Below are 24,053 nucleotides of genomic sequence, written 5' to 3' on the forward strand. Positions count from 1 at the left end.
TGCTGCTATTTCTTAACAATAACTTCTTGATGGCCAATTAGAAAATTGACTAAGTTGCAGCAAGAGGCCAGCCATCAAGGCGGGGACGCCGGGCCAGGCCGGGCTTATTACCCCCTGGGATGGATGTGTGCTAAGAGGAAAGACCTTGGGGCCCTTTTTCCACTTGCTGCGGGCCGGTCTCGGGAGCGGTGTTGAGACGCGTCCATCTCTAAGCAGAAGGATGCCCAGGAGCTCACCTCCCTTCCTCACAGCACTGTTTCTCCAGATGTGCCTGCTCAGAGGGTCTCTCCCTCCTGGCCCTATGCCCCCTGCCTGGTCCTGTAGAGCAGTGTTGTGTCTGTTGTCATGGAGACAGTGGCCAAGCCACACATTCAACCCTGTCAGTCACAGGGGGACTCAGGACGTCCTCCGTAGTGGCGTTAGCCACTGTCTGAGCGTCCAGGGGCTCAGGTGGGCACCGAGGTGGCAGCACAAGTGTGCTCGGGACATTCCTGCCTGCCCACACCCCGCCACCCCCGGCTCTCTGCACTTTCACTTTAAAGCGGGCATCACTCAGGCCTGCCCCTTAACTGGCTTACAAGAGCTCAGAGAAGACAGTTCGGCACTAGGAGACCACTTCTCAACATCTTTGAGGAGGAAGGAACTGACAGGCCCAGCACAGCCGCCCCTAGGGGCTTCTTCACGGGCAGACTGTGCCTCGGTCTTAGCTGTGTGACTCTGTGAAAGTTACTTAACTTCCCTGAGCCTCGGGTCCCTTGTAAGGAAAGAAGAAACACGCCAACTTCTGTCAGGATCCGATGCGCTAATGCACATGAAACGTGAGGCACGGCAGGTACCAGCGGCTCAGCAAAGAGAAACTGTTGCTACCTCTGCTGCTACTGCTGGGACCCATCCCTTTATGAAGAGGAGGGTGTCTTTCTAGCAAGAGCTTTAAAAGGCATTTGACCTCACACCTCTTAGCCCTGATACACAGACGCTGGCCTTGACAAAATCCTTTGATCCGACAATGAAGTTCAGGCCCACTTGGCAGTCTGCGGTAGAATGACCTTAGCTAAGAAAATGTCACAGGCTAAGACCCGGCAAACTCAGCCTCTGAGTAAAGCAGAGCGACGAGTCTCTGCAAAGATCAGGCAAGGACTAGAGAGGGTCTGGAAACAGAGAGGCCTCGGGCTGTGTGAGGTCTGCGTGGGGTCCTCAGTGGGTTTACGGGCTGTGCACCCGCCCGACAGCTGGTGAGCCCTCAGTCTTGCTTGGAAGGATCCCCCGAGGGCCTGGCTTCCCACTGTCCCCAGGGGCTCAGCCCACGCCCCGGGACGCGCCGTCACCACTAACCTGCTTGCCGGATGGGGCCGCTGTCTTTGCTTCCTCCAAAGCCAAACTTGTCACAGAAGGGAGGGGCCCAGTGGGCCTCGCAGTGACAGTTCTTCCTATTGTTACACACCTTTCGGGCAGCAGAGGAGAAAGACACCAAGAGGGAAGCAGGGTTAGGACGCACCTCCCCCGGGGGCAGCGCTAAGTCTCTGAGCCCTAATTGAGCCCAAGAGCAAAGCAAAGGCCCTGTGGTCAGAGCCCCCATCACACCGATACAGTCAGACTCCATACATGCGGCTGTGAGGATAAACCCTAAACCCAGCACCGCACAGGTGAGCCCAGAGCCCGAGGCTGCGGATTAACATAATGTGCTGTTGTTACATCAGCAGCTATTGAGAGAAGGATCGAGACTATTAGGGCTCACCCACTCCTTTCAACCCCTTTTTCTTCTCAATCTCCATGTCCCTCTTTTTAAATCCAGGAGACCCTCCTGATCTGGCCGAGATGAGAAGCCCTCTCAGTGGTAAGGAGGGGCCCCTGCTTCAGGGACATGGAATCCATGCCCTTGGGCATCATGGGCCCGACAACCCTGGGCACCTTCAGACGGGAGGCTTGGGGAGGCTGTTACACGTGGAATTTGCCGGAACCAGTGGAGTACGAGCGTGAAAATGAGAGAATTGTTTCTATGACAATGAGGCTGAATGCTTTGGGAATGCTGGATAAATGCAAGTTACTAAAAAAGAACGTTTGACAAATTTGGAATGGGCGGAACAACTGAAAAATGATCAGGAAAAGCCGCAAAAGACAGGAAGGTTGCTCGTTGAGTGTTTCCCTTCTGCTTAGAGAAACAAACGGTACGTCATAGATGGTGCACTTTGGATAATTTGTATACTGAAGTCAGGGCCGAGCTACGGATGCGGGATGCAGCCAAACACACACTTTTATATTTTAAGACACGATAACTGTTCCGGGCATTTCTCTCATTTGTGATGTTTCCCTGCTGTCACAGACTCTTTTCTTCTGAATCAACCACCTGCCCCAGATGCTTCCTACAAGACAGTCAACAGTCAGGAAAGCCTATGATAAGTGAGAAAGCGTGTTTCTATGAAGCTAACGCTAAGCAGAATTAACTACCGTGCAGCACAGCCCATGTTGCCTCGAGTCTGCGTGTCCTGCCTGTTTCCTCAAGAGATGGTGCTGCTGAGGCACGACTCCCTGGGGTTCAGGCACTGTCCTGCCCGTCCTGGTCTCCTGCTGCAAATCACAGTCATGTGCCCTTTTGGCAGCTTGTGGCAGAGAGATTACAGCCCTAACACCCCACTTGGAGGCGCTGCTGGTGAGCCCGGCCTCGCGAGGGAAGGACCGGGGTCCTTACTTGTTCCCAAGTCATGGCCTCTCCAGTGTGTGGATGGGACCCCAGGATGTTGGAGAGGGAGGAGTCCAGGGTCCCTGACACAGCCTTGCTACTAACTGGTCATGTAACCTTGGACATGTCACTATCCCCACTGGGACCTGGACCCCTTCCATCAGCCAAATAATAAGGCTGCGCTAGGTCATTTCTTCCAGCCATTAGAAAGAAATCTATGATCCAGTGAAAACATTAAAAGATTCCATTTTATATTGACAGTCAGCTACACTCACCATCAACAAACCCATCTGAGGTGACACTGCAATCCTTTATGGTTACAGCACAAGAGTAATTTTATGCAAACCTCCATAATTCTATGTTACAACCATTGGTGAGTGTCTATTTTAAGAAGAGAATCTGGACCACAATATCTGTAGAAAAGGTTTCAGAAAAACAAATGAACCACTGGCATAGCTAGTCAAGATTAATATGATTCCACTGGAAATAATTAAGCCCATCAGAAAAAATAAACTAGATTTTAAACAATTAGAATCCTCTTCCCCCCCTAAAAATTCTCTGAACTAAAATAACAGCCTTCTTTAGTTGACACCCATTGTATGTGATTTCAAGAACATGTGGTCGGTATGTTCTGTCTTCTTTGTTTTAATTCCTTTCGGAAATATTTCAGTTCAGACACATATTCTGAATCTTGGCTGTAGGAGGGACAGTTCTGTTTGAAATGCTAATGAAAAACTCTTCATGAAGGAAGGTTAATGTTAAAATTACTTTGAAGATGACAAAGTTCCTTTTAAAAAAAATCCAGAATGTTAATTTAAAAGATAATTATCACTCAATCTGATTTTCTTTGTTAAATAAAAATCCCATTTCTTATGCTATGTAAAGGTCAAAGAAAATGAATGTCTTCAGAAGAAAATATTGAGGAGACACTGACTGCTATACTTTTACAAAGTTACGGATGGCAAAAATCCTTTACAAAGGAATGATTTAGTGCTGAACTTGCTGTGGGCCGGCTATACAAAAGCAGTTCACCTACTCACCCCTCTGCCATGGCACTGCACCGCACATTCGTGAACACCGAAGACACTTACATTCTGACACCGACGATTGAGGCAAATCTGGAGAGGAGGGAAACACAGTACATATCTCAGTCTGTCTACAACCACACACACATGCATCTAGCTGTGTATTTAAGAACAGAGGAATGGATAAAGAAGATGTGGTACATATATACAATGGAATGTTACTGAGCCATATAAAAGAACAAAATAATGCCATTTGCAGCAACATGATGAACCTAGAGACTGTCGTACTGAATGAAGTAAGTCAGACAGAGAAAGACAAATATCATATGATATTGTTTATATGTGGAATCTAAAAAAAGGGTACAGGGGCTTCCCTGGTGGCGCAGTGGTTGAGAATCTGCCTGCTAATGCAGGGGACACGGGTTCGAGCCCTGGTCTGGGAGGATCCCATATGCCGCGGAGCAACTAGGCCCGTGAGCCACAACTACTGAGCCTGCGCGTCTGGAGCCTGTGCTCCGCAACAAGAGAGGCTGCGACAGTGAGAGGCCCGCGCACCGCGATGAAGAGTGGCCCCCACTTGCCACAGCTAGGGAAAGCCCTTGCACAGAAATGAAGACCCAACTGAGCCAAAATAAATAAATTAATTAATAAAGCCTACTTGGCTTTAAAAAAATAAATTAAATAAATAAATTAATTAAAAAAGGGTACAAATGAACTCACCTACAAAACAGAAACAGAGTCACAGATATAGAAAACAAACTTACGGTTACCAGGGGTTAAGGAGGAGAGAGATAAATTGGGAGATTGGGACTGACATATACACACTACTATATATAAAATAGGTAACAATAAGGACCTACTGTGTAGCACAGGGACTCTACTCAATACTCTGTAATGACCTATATGGGAAAAGAATCTAAAGAAGAGTGGATATATGTATAACTGATTCACTGTGCTGTACACCTGAAACTAACAAAACATTGTAAATCAACTATACTCCAATAAAAATTTAAAAAAAAAGAGAGAAAGTAAAGGAAAGCTTGGGGAAGACCATCTTTCAGTTAACATGAATAATGCACTTTGCCTTGGACCCGGACATGGATCCTGATGCCTGCCTCCAAACTCAGCCCGTTTCAAGACTCACATCAATGTGGACACTATGGTAGTCGTCTATCTTCATGGCATTTTATATGGTTTTGGTCAATCCTGAAATTAGGGTAACTGATTTTCTCATGATTTTTGTCTAGAGCTTGCAATGCAATCTACATATTGCAGCATTTCCCCCTCCCTTAAAAGATGTAGCAGAGAACAAAAGAGACTAGTCCTTCACCTGGGCCTATGCAGACTCAAAGACTCCAGGAATCCTTGAATCTGGTAAGGGAGATATTAAAATATGGGAAATTTTCCAAAACACCGACTGACAAGTACTATCGTCGATGACATAAACCATCAACAGAAATGCTCAGCAGAGTAAAACAGACGCTTCCCTTGTATGTCTCAAGCCTCTGCAGAGGCAGCAATTTGCTAAATGGTACTGGGCTGGTTGAAAGAGTTTAGTCTTATTTCAAAGGTGCATAATATAGTCCAGACTCAAGGGATCAGGTTCTTTATCTCCCATAAGATGTTACAAATTAGTGGAGTCAAAGGGAGAAAAGTCTAATTTTTATTTTTATTTTTTTAATTAATTAATTTTTTTTTTTTGCGGTACGCGAGCCTCTCACTGTTGTGGCCTCTCCTGTGGCGGAGCACAGGCTCCGGACGCGCAGGCTCAGCGGCCACGGCTCACTGACCTAGCCACTCCGTGGCATGTGGGATCTTCGTGGACTGGGGCACGAACCCGTGTCCCCTGCATCGGCAGGCGGACGCTCAACCACTGCGCCACAAGGGAAGCCCCCCCAAAAGTCTAATTTTTAGATTACAGAAGCATTTTTAATCAAATAGGACCTTCCTATGAGACATTCACCATCTGACCCCAGCAGTTTATCTGAGGCAAGATGAACGCCCTTTGAAAAACGTGCTGGTCCAAGCAGCTCTCAGGGCTGGTGGGAATCTTGGCCAAGGGGACTGTCACATTCCGGCTGAGGAAGGAAATTGTCTGGGGTTGCAATGAACACAGCAGGACCCCAGGCAGAATCACAGCATATGGGTGCTGCCCTCCCCCAACCCGCGGGCTAGGCTAAGGACGGCTTTCAAAGAACGAGTGTTCCGCAGGCAGGAGATCAAAGCACACTGAATCCTGCACATGAAGGGAAAAGCTCACTGATAAATTGCATCCCCGGAATTTCAGTGTTCAGATGCACCCGGCCTTAGCTGTTCAGACCACGGTTTAAATGGTGTCAGTCTAATGTCAAGGCTTGAATATAAGCGAATGGGTGTGGTTAAGGAGATACCCAGAATGTATAACATGTTTCCCTCATCATCCTGTTTCCTTAAGGATAAAAGCATTTGTGGTGTATGGGGGAAGCGGGAGGGGGTGGGGTGGAGGGAACTCCTGTCCTGGGGACTCCGCTACAGGAGAGGACTCAGCACCTTTCCCTTCTGCTCTGTGACCTCCATGTCAGTAACGATTTCATAATCATTCTGAAAAGGAGGAGCCTGATAAAATCATCTTCTTTCCTAAAGTGTTTTTTTTTTCTTTTTGCGGTACGCGGGCCTCTCACTGCCGCGGCCTCTCCCGTCGTGGAGCACAGGCTCCGGACGCGCAGGCCCAGCGGCCATGGCTCACGGGGCCCAGCCGCTCCGCGGCATGTGGGATCCTCCCGGACCGGGGCACGAACCCGTGTCCCCTGCATCGGCAGGCGGACTCCCAACCACTGCGCCACCAGGGAAGCCCTAAAATGTTTTATTAACTTGCTGTCATTCCGTCCGATGAGAAAGTTTGGTGGGAAAAAACAAGGTGGCAGAATATAAAAATCTCAAAACATTTTTTTTTTCGTTTTGGACTTTATTTCTAACTGCCCGCCCCCCAACCCCCAGTATCTCAGTCTACCTTTCCCCTCCGATCTCCAAAAGAACACCCTTTGGGGCTTCCCTGGTGGCGCAGTGGTTGAGAGTCCGCCTGCCGATGCAGGGGACACGGGTTCGTGCCCCGATCGGGGAAGATCTCACATGCCGCGGAGCGGCTGGGCCCGTGAGCCATGGCCGCTGAGCCTGTGCGTCCGGAGCCTGTACTCCACAACGGGAGAGGCCACAGCAGTGACAGACCCACGTACTGCAAAAAAAAAAAAAAAAAAAAAAAAAAAAGAACACCCTCTGGCTTTAAGCTTATCCTCTCTCTTCCCCTCTCTTGTCCCTGTATGGGGGTCTCTGAAACGACATCTGACTTCCCATTCTGTCCAGGTGAGAACAAGTCCCCCACCGTGCCAAAAACCTAAACCACATTTCCAAAAACAATATAATATGCTGCTGTGTTTCCTTCCAGCGTAATTTCCTGGCTGGAAACTCTCATAACATCCAGAGTGTAGACATGACTTATTAACACGAAAGGGCTGAGAAAACAAGCTTGATTTTCCCAAATCTGCATCTCAATGGTCAGACCAGGATCTCGGATTTATTGACTTTTTCTTCTAGCTGCAAAGAACGGAATTTCAGAGGCAACATTCTGAGAAGCGGATTTAGGAAAACAAACCAACCCTGTAACTCAGTTCTCCAACAGGACATTTCTCAGTGGGCCCCCTTCCAGACTTACATTTGTGATGCAAGGGAGCATATGGGTCTTACTTTTCCATCTGCACACTTTGTGCCGGCGAGCACAAGCCCTGGGTCCGGCATGTCATCGCCCAAGTACACGTGGGTCCCGCGGCACAGGATCCGACCTCCTTCCTGCAGGGGGATATTCGTTTCTATGGAAACGGCATTTGTACCGATGACTGGTCGGCTGGCACCTCCTTGACACTGGATTTTTCCACATTTAGCGTCTCTGGAAAGGCAAGAACAGACAGCGCTCAGAGAGGGAAAGTCTGGAAGCAGCCCTAAGTGATCTGGGAAGTTCAAAGCCACGGCGCGGTCAGGAGGCAGACCCCCACCTCATCTCGCACTTGGCAAAGGAGCTCTTGGAGTCTTTGCCGCAGTTGCCATAAGGGTCGCCTGCAGAGTTGACTCTCTCGAAGCAGATCCCGGGGGCAGGTTTAGCACCTGAAACAGAAGCAAAGCAGCACTTTCACCACCTGCAAGTGTTCCGAACATTTTTCTTGGAACAGCACGAGGCTTTCAGGTTAAGGGAAGATGTGTTCAGCGTCCTGAGGAATCACACCTGGCACCTTGGCTGATGCCTGATACAAGCCCCCCTCAGCTCACAGCAAAGCATGCATTTCATCACTCCCTCTTCCGGAGGGCTGCTAACCGGGCCCATGGCACGTGCGGCCTCTCCAGAGATGAGGCCTGGCTCTGGGGCCACACCCGACCCAACCCCAAAGTTGGGGGGTGGTGGCTGGCCGGCTGCGGGGGAAGGGGAGGCTTGCTCTCTTGAACAACTCCCACACAACTCCAGGGAGAAAATGCAAGTTAAAGCAGGCTCCAAGGAATAATGATGACTAACGTGAGGAAGCAATGAGAGAGAGAGAGAGAGAGAGAGAGAGCAACGCAGAGGTCTGTAACACCACGTTTCCAGCCCCACAAAGCTCCCTACTGGAGCAAGCACTGGCTTCAACGGATGCCTGCGTTTGCGAGGCAGAGACTGCTCTCAGAGGCCATGGAGGCATAAAATCTGATGGTCTTTTTACACAGCAGGACAGTGCCCGGTACAGAGGGGCGTGGAGCCAGAGAGCTCAGGACATGGCCATTTTTAGCACATCTTCCGGTCAAGGAAGGAGAGAACATGTACCTGGGGTTTGCGTTGCCAAAGTTCTGAGGGCTCTGGAATCCTATCATAGTGGTATCTGTTGAAGACTATGTGAGAAATTCAGGAAAATGTTCTCCATTCTTCAGATAAGCTGTGTCCTGTGTGGTGCCCTGGGACTGCCTTCCTGCCCACACCGGTGTCCTGTCTGGGCTCCTCCTCTCACATCAGCCAGGCTGCCAACTTCCCCAAGCCCAGCTCTGCCCCCTGCCCTTCTCTGCACCCTGCTCTGGGGAGGCTCCGCGGGCCTTCCAAGGTGACAATGTCATGATGCGCAATGCTCGCCTCCTCCCAGGGACCAGATGGTGTTCTTATTACTAAAAAGTCCATCTTTCTGCAACCTGATTCCTCATCAGACACATTCAGCATCTCATTAAACAAACAAAGAAGCAGACAAATCAAACCAAACAAAACCCCTGCAGCAGTTGAGACCAGCAACAGGTTCAGCCATTGACCTCTGCACTAAGTTGCCCCCATCCTGGACCTCTTATTTTCCCATTCTCTGTTTTTTTAAAAACCATTTAAGAGAGTCTCCCAAACTCCTCCCATAGGGCATTTCCCTGAACTGGACACAAGTCTCTGTCCTAACGAGATTAAAAAATGGGCAAAAGAACTGTTAAGACATTTCTCCAAAGAGGACATTCAAATGGACGACATCACTACACATTAGGGAAATACAAATCAAAACAACAATGAGCTATCACCTCATGCCAATTATGGTGGCTGTTATCAAAAAAAAAAAAAAGATAAGTGTTAGTGAGGATGTGGAGAAAAGGAAACCCTCATACATTGTTGGTGAGAATATATACAGCCACTGCAAAAGACAGTATGGAGGTTCCTCAAAAAATTAACAATAGAACTATCATATGATTACCAGTTCAACTTCTGGGTAAATATCCAAAGGAATTGAAATCAGGATCTCAAAGAGATACCTGAACTCTCATGTTCATTGCAACATTATTCACAAGAGCCAAGACACAGAGGAGACCTAAGTGTCCACTGACAGATGAATGAATAAAGAAAATGGTAGTACATACGTACAAGTGAATATTATTCAGCCTTTAAAAAGAAGGAAATCCTGCCATCTGTGACAGCATAGATGAACATGGAGGACATGATGCTGAGTGAAATAAGTCAGATACAGAAAGACAAACACTGCATGATCGTGGAATCTAAAAAAGTTGAACCCACAGAAGCAGAGAGTAGAACGGTCATTGCCAGGGACTGGGGGGAATGGGGAGGTATTAGTCAAAGTGTGCAAAGTTTCAGTGACACAAAACGAATAAATTCTAGCGATGTACTGTGCAGCACAGTGCTTACAGTTACTAACACTGTATATTTAAAAATTTGTTAAGAGGGTGAATCTTATGTTTAGTGTTCTCATCACATACACACAGAAATAATAGTAAAGAAAGAGGGTGGGAGGAATATGTAGGAGGTGGTGGATATGATTACAGCATGGATGTGGGGATGGTTTCACAGGTGTCCACTTACCGCCCAGCTCATCAAGGTGTACACACTAAATACGTACAGCTTTTTGTATGTCAATCGTAACTCCACAAAATGGTTAAAAAAAGTCTTTGTTTTCCACAGCACATTCCCTCCATTCACAGCTTATTTTGATGCTGACCCTTTTATTCTGTTGTGATGCTATCAAGGGGAATCTTATTTTTAGGCATAAGTACCCACTCACCCAACAGTGAGTCTTTTGATTTTACTTTTTTCTATTTGCTCGGTGGCTGTATATTCATGATCTCCACAACCTAATCACCCATCCTGTTGCTTGCCAAAGTGAGCTTTTCAAAGCTCTTTTACCAGAAAAAAAAAGTGGAGGCAGGAAGGCACACCCTAGGAATAATAACTAAACAAGTGATAAATGTTCTTGTCTTTTCTCAAACCCAATTTTGTCAGTGGACCTGAATGAGCCTCTAAACCAGCATTGACAGAGGTTCACGAGGTCCAACGTGCTTTCTCAGCCGGACTGTGAGATTCAAAAGACACGACGGAGAGATTAAGAGCTCAGTGCTACTCAGCCATAAAAAAGAATGAAATAATGCCATTTGCAGCAACATGGATGGACCTATGGATTGTCGTACTAAGGGAAGCAAGTCAAACAGAGAAAGACAAATACCATATGATATCACTTATATGTGGAATCTAAAATATGACACCAATGAATCTATCTATGAAACAGGAACAGACTCACAGACATAGAGAACAGACTTGTGGTTGCCAGGAGGGAGGGGGCGTGGGGGAGGGATGGATTGAGAGTTTGGAGTTAGCACCTACAAACTATTATATAGAGACTGAATAAACAACAAGGTCCTACTGTAGAGCACAGGGAACTACATTCAATATCCTGTAATAAACCATCATGGAAAAGAACACGAAAAGAATATCTATATATGTATAACGGATTCATTTTGCTGTACAGTAGAAACTAACACAACATTGTAAATCAACCATACTTCAATAAGATACATTTTTTAAAAAGGGGTCAGTAGTAAACCATTCTTTCTGATGCTGAATCTTTTGAGAAAACTGTTTTATATTTGCCCATGTATGGGATCTAAGAAAAACAAAAACAAATGTTTATCAAGTCTCATTTCCTTTTGAAAGGCCTCCTCCTGTTTGATGTTTACAATCAGTGGCTGTGCTGCAGCACTGGAAGAGCCGGGGCTTGGGACTCAGAATAATGGGCTGATCTGGTGTCAACCCTACACACTAGGAGACCCTGGTCAAGGTACGGGAACTTTGGAGACTCTGTTCCCTCATTTCTATGATGGGGACAAGGACAGCCCCTGACCTGAGGTGCTGTGAGGTTCAGTGAGTCCCCCAGGCTCTCAGTAAACCTGAGTTACACTGAGGATGGCCATTGATCATGGGGAAGGGGACAGCTTGGCCCCTGAACATTAAGGACATGGGGGGAGGGGAGCTCCTTGGAGCTGACCTTGTTTGCAACACTTGCCGTGTTTTAACAGGTTTTAACACTGTAATAGTTCAGGATGGTGTCGGTAAGGGCTTCACACCTGTTGCCTTCACAGAGGGGCGTCCCCAGTGCCTAGCACATCACGGGAAGCCAATGAAGGCTGCTGAGTGACTGGGTGAGGAACTCCTGGACCCACCTTGGGAAACGAGAGGGAAGAAAGAGAATCTCCTCATCGGAAAGCCTGGGAGGTTCTGTACATACTTTGCATATTAAATAAAAAGTACAGTCATAGCTCAAGGATCTCAGCTTCCCTGCCTCCATCTCCTCCTTACTTGTTTCAGTGAGCAAGGCTCCCACTTCCCTGAGTCCTGTGCTCATTCTGGGCACCCCACCAGCCAGGCCGGGCTGGTCCTCCAGAACCTCATCACACTGCGCAGATGCTGAGCACCATTTTGAAAGAGGCAGTGGGAGACCTCAAGGAAAGACACTTGAGTTTGACTCCTTTTTATTCCACTGAACTCTGGGAACCAAGAGCGTCTTCCCTGTAATTCCTTTTCTTGCCCTTAAACCAAGAGACACGCTTTAGATGAATGGGAACGTTCTGGCTCACTAACATGCCATTTGTTGGGCATCCCCACTATTAGTTACTGTGCTGGGCACGGCATGCAGTAGAAGTCAGTCCATAAAGAAACAAAGCTGAGTGGGGTCTGACCAGTAAAATTTACTCCACTCTGGTATTAATCTGCCCAGTGGCTTGAACAATGCAGCATTCTAAAGGTTAACTTTCTGTCTCTTGCAAGAATGCAGTAACTGTCTATTTCCAAGAGTTTTGTTCATTTCAGCTGTTATTCAAAACTCAAGGGAGTAGGAGATGCCACATCACACTCTACTGTTGATGTATTGGCAGGACGTGTCATCAGTGGGGCAAAGCAATGACACTGCTGGCTACAGTGTGGCAAAGGAAACTCACATCTGGATGAGTAGCGGGTCGTGATTTCATCGGCTGCATATGCTTAGGGATAGGCTAGATAGATATCTCTGTGAAATCAAAGACCAGAATGCATACCTGATCCCTTGTCACATAATTCCTTCATTCTTTTATCTGGAGGATTAAGGGAAAGTACACTATGATGGGTAATTCGTGGTTAACCTTGATGCGTAAGCTCTTTTGCATCTCCATCCTCAAGTACTTAGGGATTGAAAATTTTCATCAACTTCGATCAACTTTCATCAATACTCTGAAACTGCTGTTGTTTCAATGGCATGGGGGAGGTGAGTGACAGAAGTGAGAGGAGGATGCAGCAGAACCCTGTTTACAATGCTCATTCTCATCCAGTTGACTAACATTTTCTTACCGGAAGTCTCCATGTTGGGATGAGAAATCTTGCATGAGAAACATGATGTTTAAAGACCAAGGGGTTTAATAAATGAAACAAAATAAATGAAGTATATAAGCAGTTGAAACTTGATCCAGATCACAATATGCCCTAGTGCTGCCTCACCTCCAATTTCAAGCTGTAGGACACTGTCACACAGGGTTTCGGGCCACCTCCTGGGGCCAGCAAGCTCCCAGCTAGAGGTTGGGCACTGCTCAGCCCCACCTGGTACCACCAGCGGCCCACTGGCCATGCCCCTCCTAGGAGGTAACCTCTCTTTATAGGAGAGCCTGTGTGTGTGTGTGTGCGCGCGCGCACGCGTGCGTTTCCTCTGGTGGTTTGGAGCAACCGTAGAGATTTGTGAAAAGGAGGTGCAGAGTCGAAGGCTTGTGATTATTCAATTGTTTGTTTTGTCTAATACCTCTCCCATATCCCTTTTTCTAGGAACAAAACCCTTTTTCTTATGGGAAACCCATTTTATATGGTTCAGGTGAGGTTAACGTTCCCAACCAATGCCAAAGGGATGGGCATGAAATTCAAGTCTGGCCCATCGAGTGTGCCACGCCACCGGTCGTAAGACTGGGTCAGCGATGGATACACGACCAAAGCCGGGTGCATCAGCATCTTTCTTGGAACCCAACTGCTCGAGCTGGTTGGATGAGGGGCCTGGGCTGCTGTGTTACTAGCCATCGCTGGCTGAGTCCTACAGGGTCTCCCTCCATCACCACCTTCCCGTGAGCCTGGGGACCCTGCTGCTCTCATTCATCCTGGTGGGCTGTCCCGTCTTTGCATCTATCACACTTGCTTTTGTCTTTTGTGATGTCTCGAGGGTCCTGCCTCACTGTAAAAACCCCTGTGGACTGAGATGGTGCCTCAGGCCTGCACAGAGTAGGTGTGTTCCAAGAACGAATGAGTGGAAACCACAGGGAAAGCAATTTAGGGAAAGCACATCCTGTCTCCGCCGCCCTCCCCAGAGGAAGTCAGTTGTGGTTTCTGTAGAACAAAGCATCTTGGGTAAATGAACACTGTCTCCTGGTCTGCCTTTTCTGTGACTCTGGGTCTTCACTTATTCATTTACATCAAATGAAGTATTACCGTGCTGTCTTAAGAGCAAAGAAGACATAAAGTCACAAAAAGACAGACATTTTACTTCCTGGAAAGGAAAACTGTCATTCCCTCAACGTTTAGACAAAGTAAGAAATCCTACAAGCAAGGAAACCAGAAAGGGGGTTCCGTGCTGACCTCGGGAGCAGGGACAGCTCTTGCAATAAAAGAAAACATCATTATAGGAAACAGACTAGAAGATGCAAACCCTGAGTGCCCTGGCTGTCAGGACCTACTGCTGCCAGGAAGAACAGTGGAGGAGGGTCTAGCCAAGTGTTTTCGCGTGGCTTTTGTGTGTGAGCAGCCAGCTGGCGTTTATCTTAGAGACAGAAGGGTCAGTCATCTAAAAGGTGTAAATGACTTCTATCCACTTGTAAGACATTATAACGGTACAGATCTGGCTTCAAATCTGCTGCACTTAAAGGTGTCTGTCTTCATGAAGACTGTCTGCCTCATGAAAAAATGTGACAAGTTTTCTTATCACCACTCTATCAATTTACAGCCTTTGAATTCTTAATGATGGAGCTCTTAGATGTTCTGCCGTTATCAAAAGATGAAATTTAGCCTTTCAGAGGGAATTTTGACATCGTACTGTATTTTATAATTCTATAAGAAGTGATGGAATTTAATTACCAGGTTTATCTTCAGAGTTATATAACAATTATATTTATAATTGTAGTTTGGAAGTTCCCGATGTCATTATGTCTTCTGAAAGAGAGATGATGACATCTTGTACTAAGCCCACAATTTACTTGATCTAATCTTTTCCTTAAAATGACGCCGTTATGCAAATGCACGTCCTCAATTCAGTCACCTCAGCTCCTCCCCCATCACTAATTTCCCCAATCCCTGTCACTAATGTCCACAGGCAAAGGCATCTTCACAAGCAACTGAAGCCTGCTTCTCCTCCCCATAATTCTCCCTCTGGCTTGCTTTTCCACATTGACCTTTACATCCATCGGAAAATGAAGTCCAAGCAAACACATTCTATCATTTCTTTCTCGCACAATGGGACAAAAAGGAGACTTCCCTGCCTCCTGAACATTATGACTCTTCTTCCCATCTGCAGCCACCAGAGTTGTGGATGATTAGTAATTGACTGCTCCAGGTATGTCGTCATAAAGCAAACTCATTTAAACTAGCCTGGCAGATAAACTCTGAATATGCCCATAAAAGTCGCCTGTCCCGCTCACACTGCATCCATCAGGCGACACTATTTTCTGGTGAGTGATAAAATAGATAGAACTAAGATATTTCAGGACTTCCTCGATGCAGACTGTTTGTGATTCTAGACACAGTTATCTGTAAGATTAATTTCCAACCATTTTCAGCGATCGTACTCGTGGTTTGGATAAATGACATTGGCAACAATAAATTCTGTGCCTGAAGAAACACATCCAGCTGTGTTTTGGAAGGAATAAAGGTCATGTCACGTTGACAGAAAATCTTTGTGGCTATTAAGGCTGAAGTGGACAGAAGGCTAAGTACAAGGTACGGTGTGAGCTGCCCATAACGCTTATGGGTTTGACATCACCAGATGAAGTCTTGAGATGCAAGATTTGTGGAAGAAGAATCACTGAGGAAAAAAATATGTCAACTCCGGGCCAGCAAGAGTATCATCAACAATAATAACCAGGAAAACAAGTGGATGAACAAAAGCCCCAAAAGGTATTCTAAAAGTATATGACTTTGCCAGTTACGAGTTGCAGACATATGTTTTGAATTTTCTATCATTTATTTGTAGAAAGATTTGGAAGCAGGATTATTTTATTGAAACATAATGCTGGATTGAGAAAAGTCCATCTCAAAAGGGAATAGTTAGCTGGAAGGAAGAGCTTCATCTGGTCAGTGTTTGGGTAGCCAGATTTGGGCAGTGAGTAACTAACTGACTTCCTGAACGTAACGGGGGATTCTGGCCAAGGTGCCAATGGCAAAGGCCGGCAGAGCAAGAGCTCAGTGACTCCTAGATTTATGAGTTACTGTCTTCATAGGGGGTCAGAAATGATCCCAAAGCAAATGTGGTCCTGATCCCAGAGCGTTTGCTAAAGGATGGGAAGTGAAAGGTTGCCAATGTATCCTCGACAATAAGTTTTCCTCTTCTGAAACATGAAAAGCTAATTCAAAGCAAGTACTGTAACACAGCAATACGCTGCTCTCAGCCTAGCACATCTAGCTGGCCGGGACCTGGCCGAGGAAGTGACCTCTGCCCCTGGAACTGTGACGCTCACATCCCGACTCTACTGCAGGTCCAGGCAAGAGTGCGCTGGGACTGTGGGAATTATGTCACTCTGGCAGACCAGGGCTCTTGGTCAGCATCTCACAGTAGCAGGACATCGTTGAATCATTAGCAAATGAGAGAAGGGGGCAGCAGACGGGGTTCTCTGCGCTCCAGGTCACAGCCCAAGCTCTGGACAAGCAGAAGCGCCCGCAGTTCCCTGAGATGGCCCCCCGTTCCTGTGCACCTTGGCCCTTGCTGTTCCACACGCAGCATGTCCCCTCCTCTCCCACCCCGGCAATGACCACTCCAGGGCAGCCTCGGCTTGGAGCCTTCCTGCTTGGCTCCTCTACCCCTTTCACCCCAGGCTGAGCCCCTCTCTCTTCCCACCAGATCTCAGCCCTCCCCACGGCCCCAGGTGCTGCGTAAGCTGCATGCTACTGCATGTGATACATACATGTAATATACTCACATATATGAAATAGATAATAAGCTATGTTGGAGGACAATGATACACCCGTGCGGTAAATGTATTACTCTCCCTGCTTTACAGATGACGTACGACAAGGTGGAGTAACCTGCTGAAGGTCACCCTGCCAATAAGTGGTCTGTTCAATGCCTATGGTAGCCAAAAAATGGCCCCCCAAAGGGGTCCACGTCCTAATCCTTGGAACCTGTGACTATGTGACCTTACTTGGCAGAAGGGACTTTGAAGATGTGATTAAGTTACGGATCTTGAGATGGGGAGATGATGCTGGGTGATCTGGTCCAATATCATCACAAGGGTCCTTACCAGGAGGAGGAGGGAGGGTCAGAGTCAGAGAAGGAACTTTGGCCACAAAAGCAGAAGTCAGAGAGAGACAGAGATTTGAAGATTCTGTGCTGCTGGCCTTGAAGGTGGATGAAGGGGCCAGGGGCCAAGGAGTTGCAGGCGGCCTCTCAAAGCTGGAAAAGGCCAGGAGACAGACTTTCCCCTAGAGCCTCCGAAGGTAACACTGCCCTGTCAGCATCTTGATTTTAGGACGTCTGACCCCAAGAACTAGAAGATGATAAATCTGTGTTGTCGTAAGCCACTGAGTTAGAGCATACACAGGAAACTCACACAGTGCCCTTGAACCGGACCGTGAGGCTGCCACACTGATATAAGGAGAGGAACACACCACATGTGCAAAGGGGGTGGGTGAAGGCCCTTCCAAGAAGCCCCCTGGTACGGAGGGCCACTGTACCAGGGCCACAGCTGGTGGTGGCACTAAGACCTCTGCTCTCCCGAGGAAGTCTGTGTGGTGACTGCAAGAACTAACAAGGGGTTGGCCGAGGTAGACGGAACCCCAGGAAGTCACCAGCCTGAGGGGCTCCCCAGGCCTGGTCCCCGTGCTGGCTGTTTCCACAAACTCAGAATTTCTGACGTCAGAGATGTTTTAGTCTATGTGCCGTGGCCCCCTCACGGCAAGCCCACCGTCGCCCGGGCAAAAGCGTCCTCAGTCACCAGGGTGAGGATGGGAGGGGAGAGAAGGGGCCGGCCCGGAGCCCCGGGGAGGCAGCCCCTGCTCTGGAGGTGGTGCGGTCCCCGGGGTCCCCACCCTCGTTCACAAGGATGTTGAGGGTTCCAGGCAGGTAACTCCCTACTGCTTTTGAAAAGCTCAGCCTGTGAGTCACGCTGTCAGTTTGTCCGCCTGTCTGGGTCTGTCTCTGGTCAGGCAGCTCGAGAAGGACTAATCGGATGAGATAATGAATACCAGCCTTGGTCACCATGAATCAGAGGCACGCAGCCAGCTGAGTCACTCGGTGGTGGGAGCTCAGAGAGGACGGCGGGGCTCCATCTGACCTCACTCTGGAACTGGGGCCAGACGCTCTAATACAGCAGGGCACCAAAGACCACATTTCACTCCAAAAGCTCCAAGTGCTGTGTGTGCTCTGGCCATGGAATGCTCCTTGGAAGCGAGTGTTATAAGATCCCTTGTAACTCGAGAAGGGGAGATTATGGAGTCCGGAGAAAGGCTGGGAAGGGACGGCCACTAGGGATGCTTCAGGCCATGAAGATTTGGCCTGCAGCAGGAGTCACTGTCCCAAAGTGACCCCACTTGGCTAAACGGTGTCTGAAGTCACTAAGCCATTCAGAGCCCATACAACCATGTGACATGTGTATAGTGAGTGCCTACTTTGTGCTTGTCATTGAAAAGCTTTTGAAGCTGTAAGCCCTACCTTGCCTGGGCCCTCCTGCCTAGCCAAGGAGGAGGCCAGGGCCCAAAGACAAAGCACTAAGGCTCCAGGCACCACCAGCTTCTCCTTCCACCTGCCCAAGCACATCCGTGAAACCTGAGGCATTGGAAGAACTCTCCAGAGAACGGGATAAATGGAGGCTGTGTTGGCCCTTGTTGCTGCATCCAGGCTGCTCTCTCGGCTCCCTCAGAAAGTTCCCAGGGCACAAGGGCATCTTTGGCTTGGGGGGGTGGCAACTGGGCTCCATGACTGGCCCCAGCCCCAAGAACCATCTGCCCTGTTCTCCATGCTTGGGTCATTGCTTTCACGTCACACTGAAAACCCAAGCTCTGAGGTTTAGTCATTGTTTTCCGCCCTCGTTTACTTCCTTCATCACCCCTAGACCCAAAACCTCACCATAAAGTCTGACAAAGGCCCGTATCGGACTTCTCTCCCCTGCAGAGCCTGAGCTTGCCTGGCCCTCTGGCTGGGCCTGGCTGATCACAGTGCCCTTGCCACAGCTGGGGCCTCTGACCAGAACTGAGGTCATCACCCTGCCACCAACGGGAAGAGGGAGAAGCATGACAAGATAGTTTGGGCCACAGTCTTGGAAAGTACCCTGTGGGATTCACTGCCAGAACCCTCAATGCAGGAGACGAGCGGCCAACCCTGGGGTGACAAGTCCATGCCCTGGGCTGCCCACCAGGCCCTGGATCTCCGGCCCCAGAAGATGGGGCCATGGAGGAGAGAGAGACACAGGGGACTCAGTCTTCCCCGTTTCACATCTGTGCGTCCATTTAATTTTAGAGCACCTGTGGGACTTTCGTTCACTGGCTCTTTGGGGTGACGGCACAGTGTGAGAACTACACCTGGGCTCCGGGTCACAAGGACCTGGGTTCAAATCCCAGCCTTGTGACCTTGGGAAATAACTTCCAGCCTCTGAGTCTGAGCTTTGCCTTCCATAAAGCTGTAGTCCTTGTCTCTCCCTCAGGGGTCATGGGAGAGTTACAAGGGCCAGACCATACGGAGCCCGGGCCCAGCAGCCCATGCCCGGGAAGTGGTGAAGAGTCTCTAAGGGATCCAATCACGCAGCGGCCGCTTCCTGGCCACCTTCCCACCTGGGTGCTTTTTCTGGAACACACGTGTCTGTCACTCTGCCTTCAAGAGCCACAAAAGGGGAGCTTCCTTGGTGGCGCAGTGGTTACGAATCCACCTGCCAATGCAGGGGACACGATTCGAGCCCTGGTCTGGGGAGATCCCACATGCCACAGAGCAACTAAGCCCATGCGCCACAACTACTGAACCTGCACTCAACAGCCCACGTGCCACAACTACTGAGCCCGCAAGCCACAACTACTGAAGCCTGCGTGCCTAGAGCCCATGCTCTGCAACAAGAGAAGCCACCACAGTGGGAGGCCCGCGCACCGCAACAGAGAGTAGCCCCCTCTCGCCACAACTAGAGAAAGCCCACGCGCAGCAACGAAGACCCAACGCAGCCAAAAATAAATGAAACAAAAAAACAAACAAAAAACTTGAAAAGAGCCTCAAAGGTGTTCAGGGCCCTTCAACATCTGTCTCCGTGTTCTTCCTCTGGAGCCCGGGCCTCCCACTCTGGGTGACCCCTCCGCACATCCTTCCCCATCACAGACTCACACATCAGGTCTGCCCCCCGGCCCTCCAGCAGCACTGACTTTCTCTCCAGCACCCTCTGCCCTTGGCTGGGGTCCTCGCTTGGGCTCTAAGAAGCACTAACACAGTCAGGGCGGTGGTGGGAATTTCTGCCATCTGTCTACCCAACTCCCTGTTAAGCTGTCTGAGGGCAGGGGTCCTGGCTGGTTTATCCCTGTCACCCCACGGGCACACAGTAGGTGCTCACACATCTCTGGCTGGACTGGACTGAGCTCCTTGGGGCAGGCTCTGGGCAGCACCCACTTCTGCGTGCCCAGTGCCTGGCAGGGCCCCGGTCCCATCAGAGAGCCCATCGCTCCAGCTGAACAGAAGGAAGCCTTTTCGAAAGCGCGCTCCAGGAGGGATGCTCATGGAAACAGAGAGCGGGCTCCCTGGCCCTGGCCCTCTGCACCCAGGTGGGGGTGGCCACGTACCTGGTCCCCAGAGGGTGATGCACTGCTGCTCATGGGTCTGGCAGATGCCGTTGTAGCAGTAGCCGTCCACCCCCTGACACGGGTGCCCATCGTGCAGGTACACGTTGGCCGGGCAGTGAGGACTGGCCCCCGTGCAGAACTCCGGGAGGTCGCAGGAGTTGCTGGAGTCCCTGCACGCCGTTCCTGCAGGCTTCAGCTGAAAGGAGAGGGCCGTTTATAGCTCGTGACTGCGGGAAAGGGGGAAGCAGGGTCTCAGCAACACTCCGGGGGTGGATAAGAGCAGGACCATCCTCTTGTAGCTTCACATAGGGGGGCGAGGATTTCCAAGGAAGCTCCCTTTACGGCAGAGAGAGCTCATTATATAAACAGTCTTGCTCTGGGCTCTGAGGTTCACCTTTCCATTATGGGGGGTAACTAAGGTCAGCCTCTTTTTAATTTCATGCAACATCAGGGTTTTCTGATGAGCAGACAAGCTGGTTGCTGCCACTTGGCACCTCAGGGGGGTGGGAGTGGGTGCTGCCTGATGGACCCACTGATTCTTAAGAACAAGATCTCTGGTCACCAACCCCACCATGTGTTTTAAGAAGACGTTTGCGCTTAAAGCGTTAGCCTTTGCGGGCAAGGTGACAAAAATAATTCCAAGGGCACACTTAACAACAGCGATTTTACTTTGCCATCAAATCACAGAGCTGGAAACCTGTCTGTAGGACTTCACAGGGGCATGTAGAGAAGTAAAGCAAGGGAGCTGTACAGGACGTTAGGAACAACAGTGCCAAACAATGCCTCATCTTTCTGCGGTTGAAGAATTTATGGCTCAGGGTGGCTTGTCTGAGGTTACGCAACCAGTGACCTGTCCCACCCCCAAAGCTCCCTCCAGGCACCTCCACCACCAGCTGCCTCTTTTAACCTTCGTTCGCCGTAAGTTAATTACAAGTAGAAAGAGGATGAAGGATACTTTAAGCCGAATGTAAAATGTCATAATGCACTTCTCAAACACTGCGCTCTACTTGGGTCGCTAAGAGGGAGTTTCCTGCAAGCAGAATGCCAAGATCGATTGCTTAATTAAAAGGAAATAAAACTCTACCCTTGGAACCTTTGAATCAAAAGCTCAGGCTTTGACTCTGGCAGATCTCAGCTCTGAATAATGAGACAAACAACGGCATTGCCAAAACGAATGCAGGCATGGTGGCAGAAAATGGCAAAAGTATAAAACTGCCACTCTGGGCTGGGCTGGGTCAGCCAGCACCTTCTGTTGGGGGCACGTCAAGATCAAGATGTTGACACAAAATCCCTGGAACAATCCACGCAGCTCCTCACCCAGCAGGCAGATGTTCTTGGGATGGAGGAGAGGGACCCGGCATGAGTCCCCACAGCAGTGGGGACTGGTTCTCGAAACCTTCCTCCGATAGCAGACCCGGAACATTTAACGTGGAGCTGGAGTTCTTTGGTCTACTTACTTTTCAGCTCATAAATAAATAATTGATCACAGATGACTTAGCATTAGAATATGCATTTCACACGAAGATTGGAAGATAATAAAACTAGGAGATAGATGGTACCAACTTGCGTGATAAGGATTATAGTTCCCACAGCAGCGAGTGCTGGGAAGTCGCCCTGTCCAATTGCTTGCCCTGCATCACTGTCGAACCAGCGGACTGCGCGGGTGACCTCGGGACCAGGAGGACTCACCTGGCAGTTTTCACAGCACAGTCCGTGTGCGCAGACGGCATCTGGCTTCAGGGTACAGGTGGTGGCGTTGCAGCAGAGATTCAGACACTCCTGGAGACGGGAACGGGTTTGACAGGGTCACATGGCACAAATACTCACAGAAAGCAAAGGTCGCACCTTAAGCGACTGAAAAGGGAAGAAAGAACCAGAGGGTCTGGCTCTTGAGATGAAAACTAGCCGGACTGAGGATTATCTTCCTCTGGAAGAAAGCAAAGCTTCTGGTAAGTGTTTATGAACTGCCTGGGAGTGCGTGTCCCTGGGAAAAGTCAGTAGCACTCAAGCATCTTTCATGATGGGGTGAGGGACCCGGACAGGAAGGCTGGCTGGCTCGGGAGGCCATTCATGTCAGCAGCGTGTGTGTGTGTGTGTGTGTGTGTGTGTGTGTGAGTGTGTGAGTGTGTGTGTGTGTGTGTGTGTGTCTGATGACTGCTGGCCTTAATGCAGTGAATCACACCAGGACCACGGGAGTCCTATGAACTTACTTATTTAAAAATCTACATAGATGCATACAAACTTTACCCTTCAAAGACTGATCCAGAGTTGAATCTAGAGCATATTGGCAGGAAATGAAGTCAAATCAATTGTGTTTGAAACACAGTTCCCTGCAATCCAACCAGACGTCCTAGCTGGACTCTTGCTCAGCACAGGTGGGCTGTCTCACCTGATGAGACCCCCCTCAGGTCAGAAATGCACCTCAGAATGAGCAAGAGGCTGGAAGGAGATCCGTGGGCTGTGCCCATTGATCTGCAAAGGATTTAAACAGATCAAACAGTAGCTGGATTGTCCTCTGTGAAATGAACATGAGAGAGGAAGTGAAATCCTTTGTTATGCTGTGCTTCACAGCCACCTAATTTTTTCTAACAAAATGAAACAAGAGATTGATACCTTTTGCTTAGCTCTCAACAAAAGGCCTATACATATCTATCCAGTATATTTATGACATCTCGTGCTTTAGAACATTCCAGTAACTTGGCATTTACACATTTTAGAAGCAATGGATTATCATTAGAAAGGAGAGTTCAATAGTCTTCAGGATTGAATTTACCAATGTCCTTTTATTTTATTTAATATGATATGTGCTGAAGAATTTATATACTATGGCTAGAGTGAAGCCCATCAGATACTATTTTAATAGTATAATAGTTTACTCCCCAAAACCATCTTCCACGAATGAATTAGTATCATAAACGCCATGAATAAAATGTTGATAATCCAGACGATTTATGACTCACCAGATAGCTGAACTGTACCCTTTGTAAAACTCTATGAACGATGTTCCCTTTTAACTGTTTGCTCCTATTATACATACAACCCAAATTATTAAATTTTAAATTTGCTCAAGGACTTTATAAACATCCGGAGTGGGTAATATATACAATAAGATAAAACTGCCAACCAGAAGTCATAGCTTTCAGGACGGTAAAGGTTTCTAACTCATGGACTTACAATCCTAAAACACTTAGGAACTCATTTTGTTTTTTAAAACGGAAGCCATCAGTGGCACTCCTCATCAGTACCATCACACGTACAGCAGTGCTGTCCTGTACATCATGGTCTAAATGGTTCTCCTAATAACACATTAGCCAAATTACAGACTTCCTTGCACTTCTAAGTTAAATCAGCCATCCTAAAACTGGGTCCTAAGATCCTTTAAGAACTAACTCCCACCCCCACCCCACCAAATCACTCAGCAGTTCAAATGAAACGCAGCCAAGTAGAATGGTTTTGACTTCAAAGGGGATTGATAATGTGGGAGAGATAACTAAGTTTAAAAAATATTTGCAAGCTACTGGCGTCCTATTGGCTTTAAACAAGGAGATAAGGCTGCTTTCCCAACCCTATTAACTTGGAAGAATGAGCA

At 48.4% G+C, this 24,053-nt stretch overlaps 1 protein-coding gene across 1 annotated transcript in view; it reads right to left on the reverse strand.

The window, feature by feature from the left end:
• The window catches only part of ADAM12 (ADAM metallopeptidase domain 12), a gene marked incomplete at its 5' end in the record, with an annotated part of 390,130 nt that overhangs the window by 31,038 nt on the left and 335,039 nt on the right, over nucleotides 1-24,053 (reverse strand). The window contains 6 exons of the mRNA XM_079699713.1: nucleotides 1,333-1,441; nucleotides 3,718-3,795; nucleotides 7,423-7,621; nucleotides 7,728-7,836; nucleotides 20,465-20,660; nucleotides 22,154-22,243. Coding sequence (XP_079555839.1) covers nucleotides 1,333-1,441; nucleotides 3,718-3,795; nucleotides 7,423-7,621; nucleotides 7,728-7,836; nucleotides 20,465-20,660; nucleotides 22,154-22,243 — 781 coding nt within the window. The remainder of the gene's footprint in view (nucleotides 1-1,332; nucleotides 1,442-3,717; nucleotides 3,796-7,422; nucleotides 7,622-7,727; nucleotides 7,837-20,464; nucleotides 20,661-22,153; nucleotides 22,244-24,053) is intronic.

The sequence above is a fragment of the Hyperoodon ampullatus genome (genome assembly GCF_949752795.1).
Source record: "Hyperoodon ampullatus genome assembly, chromosome: 1".
Lineage (NCBI taxonomy): Eukaryota > Metazoa > Chordata > Mammalia > Artiodactyla > Ziphiidae > Hyperoodon > Hyperoodon ampullatus.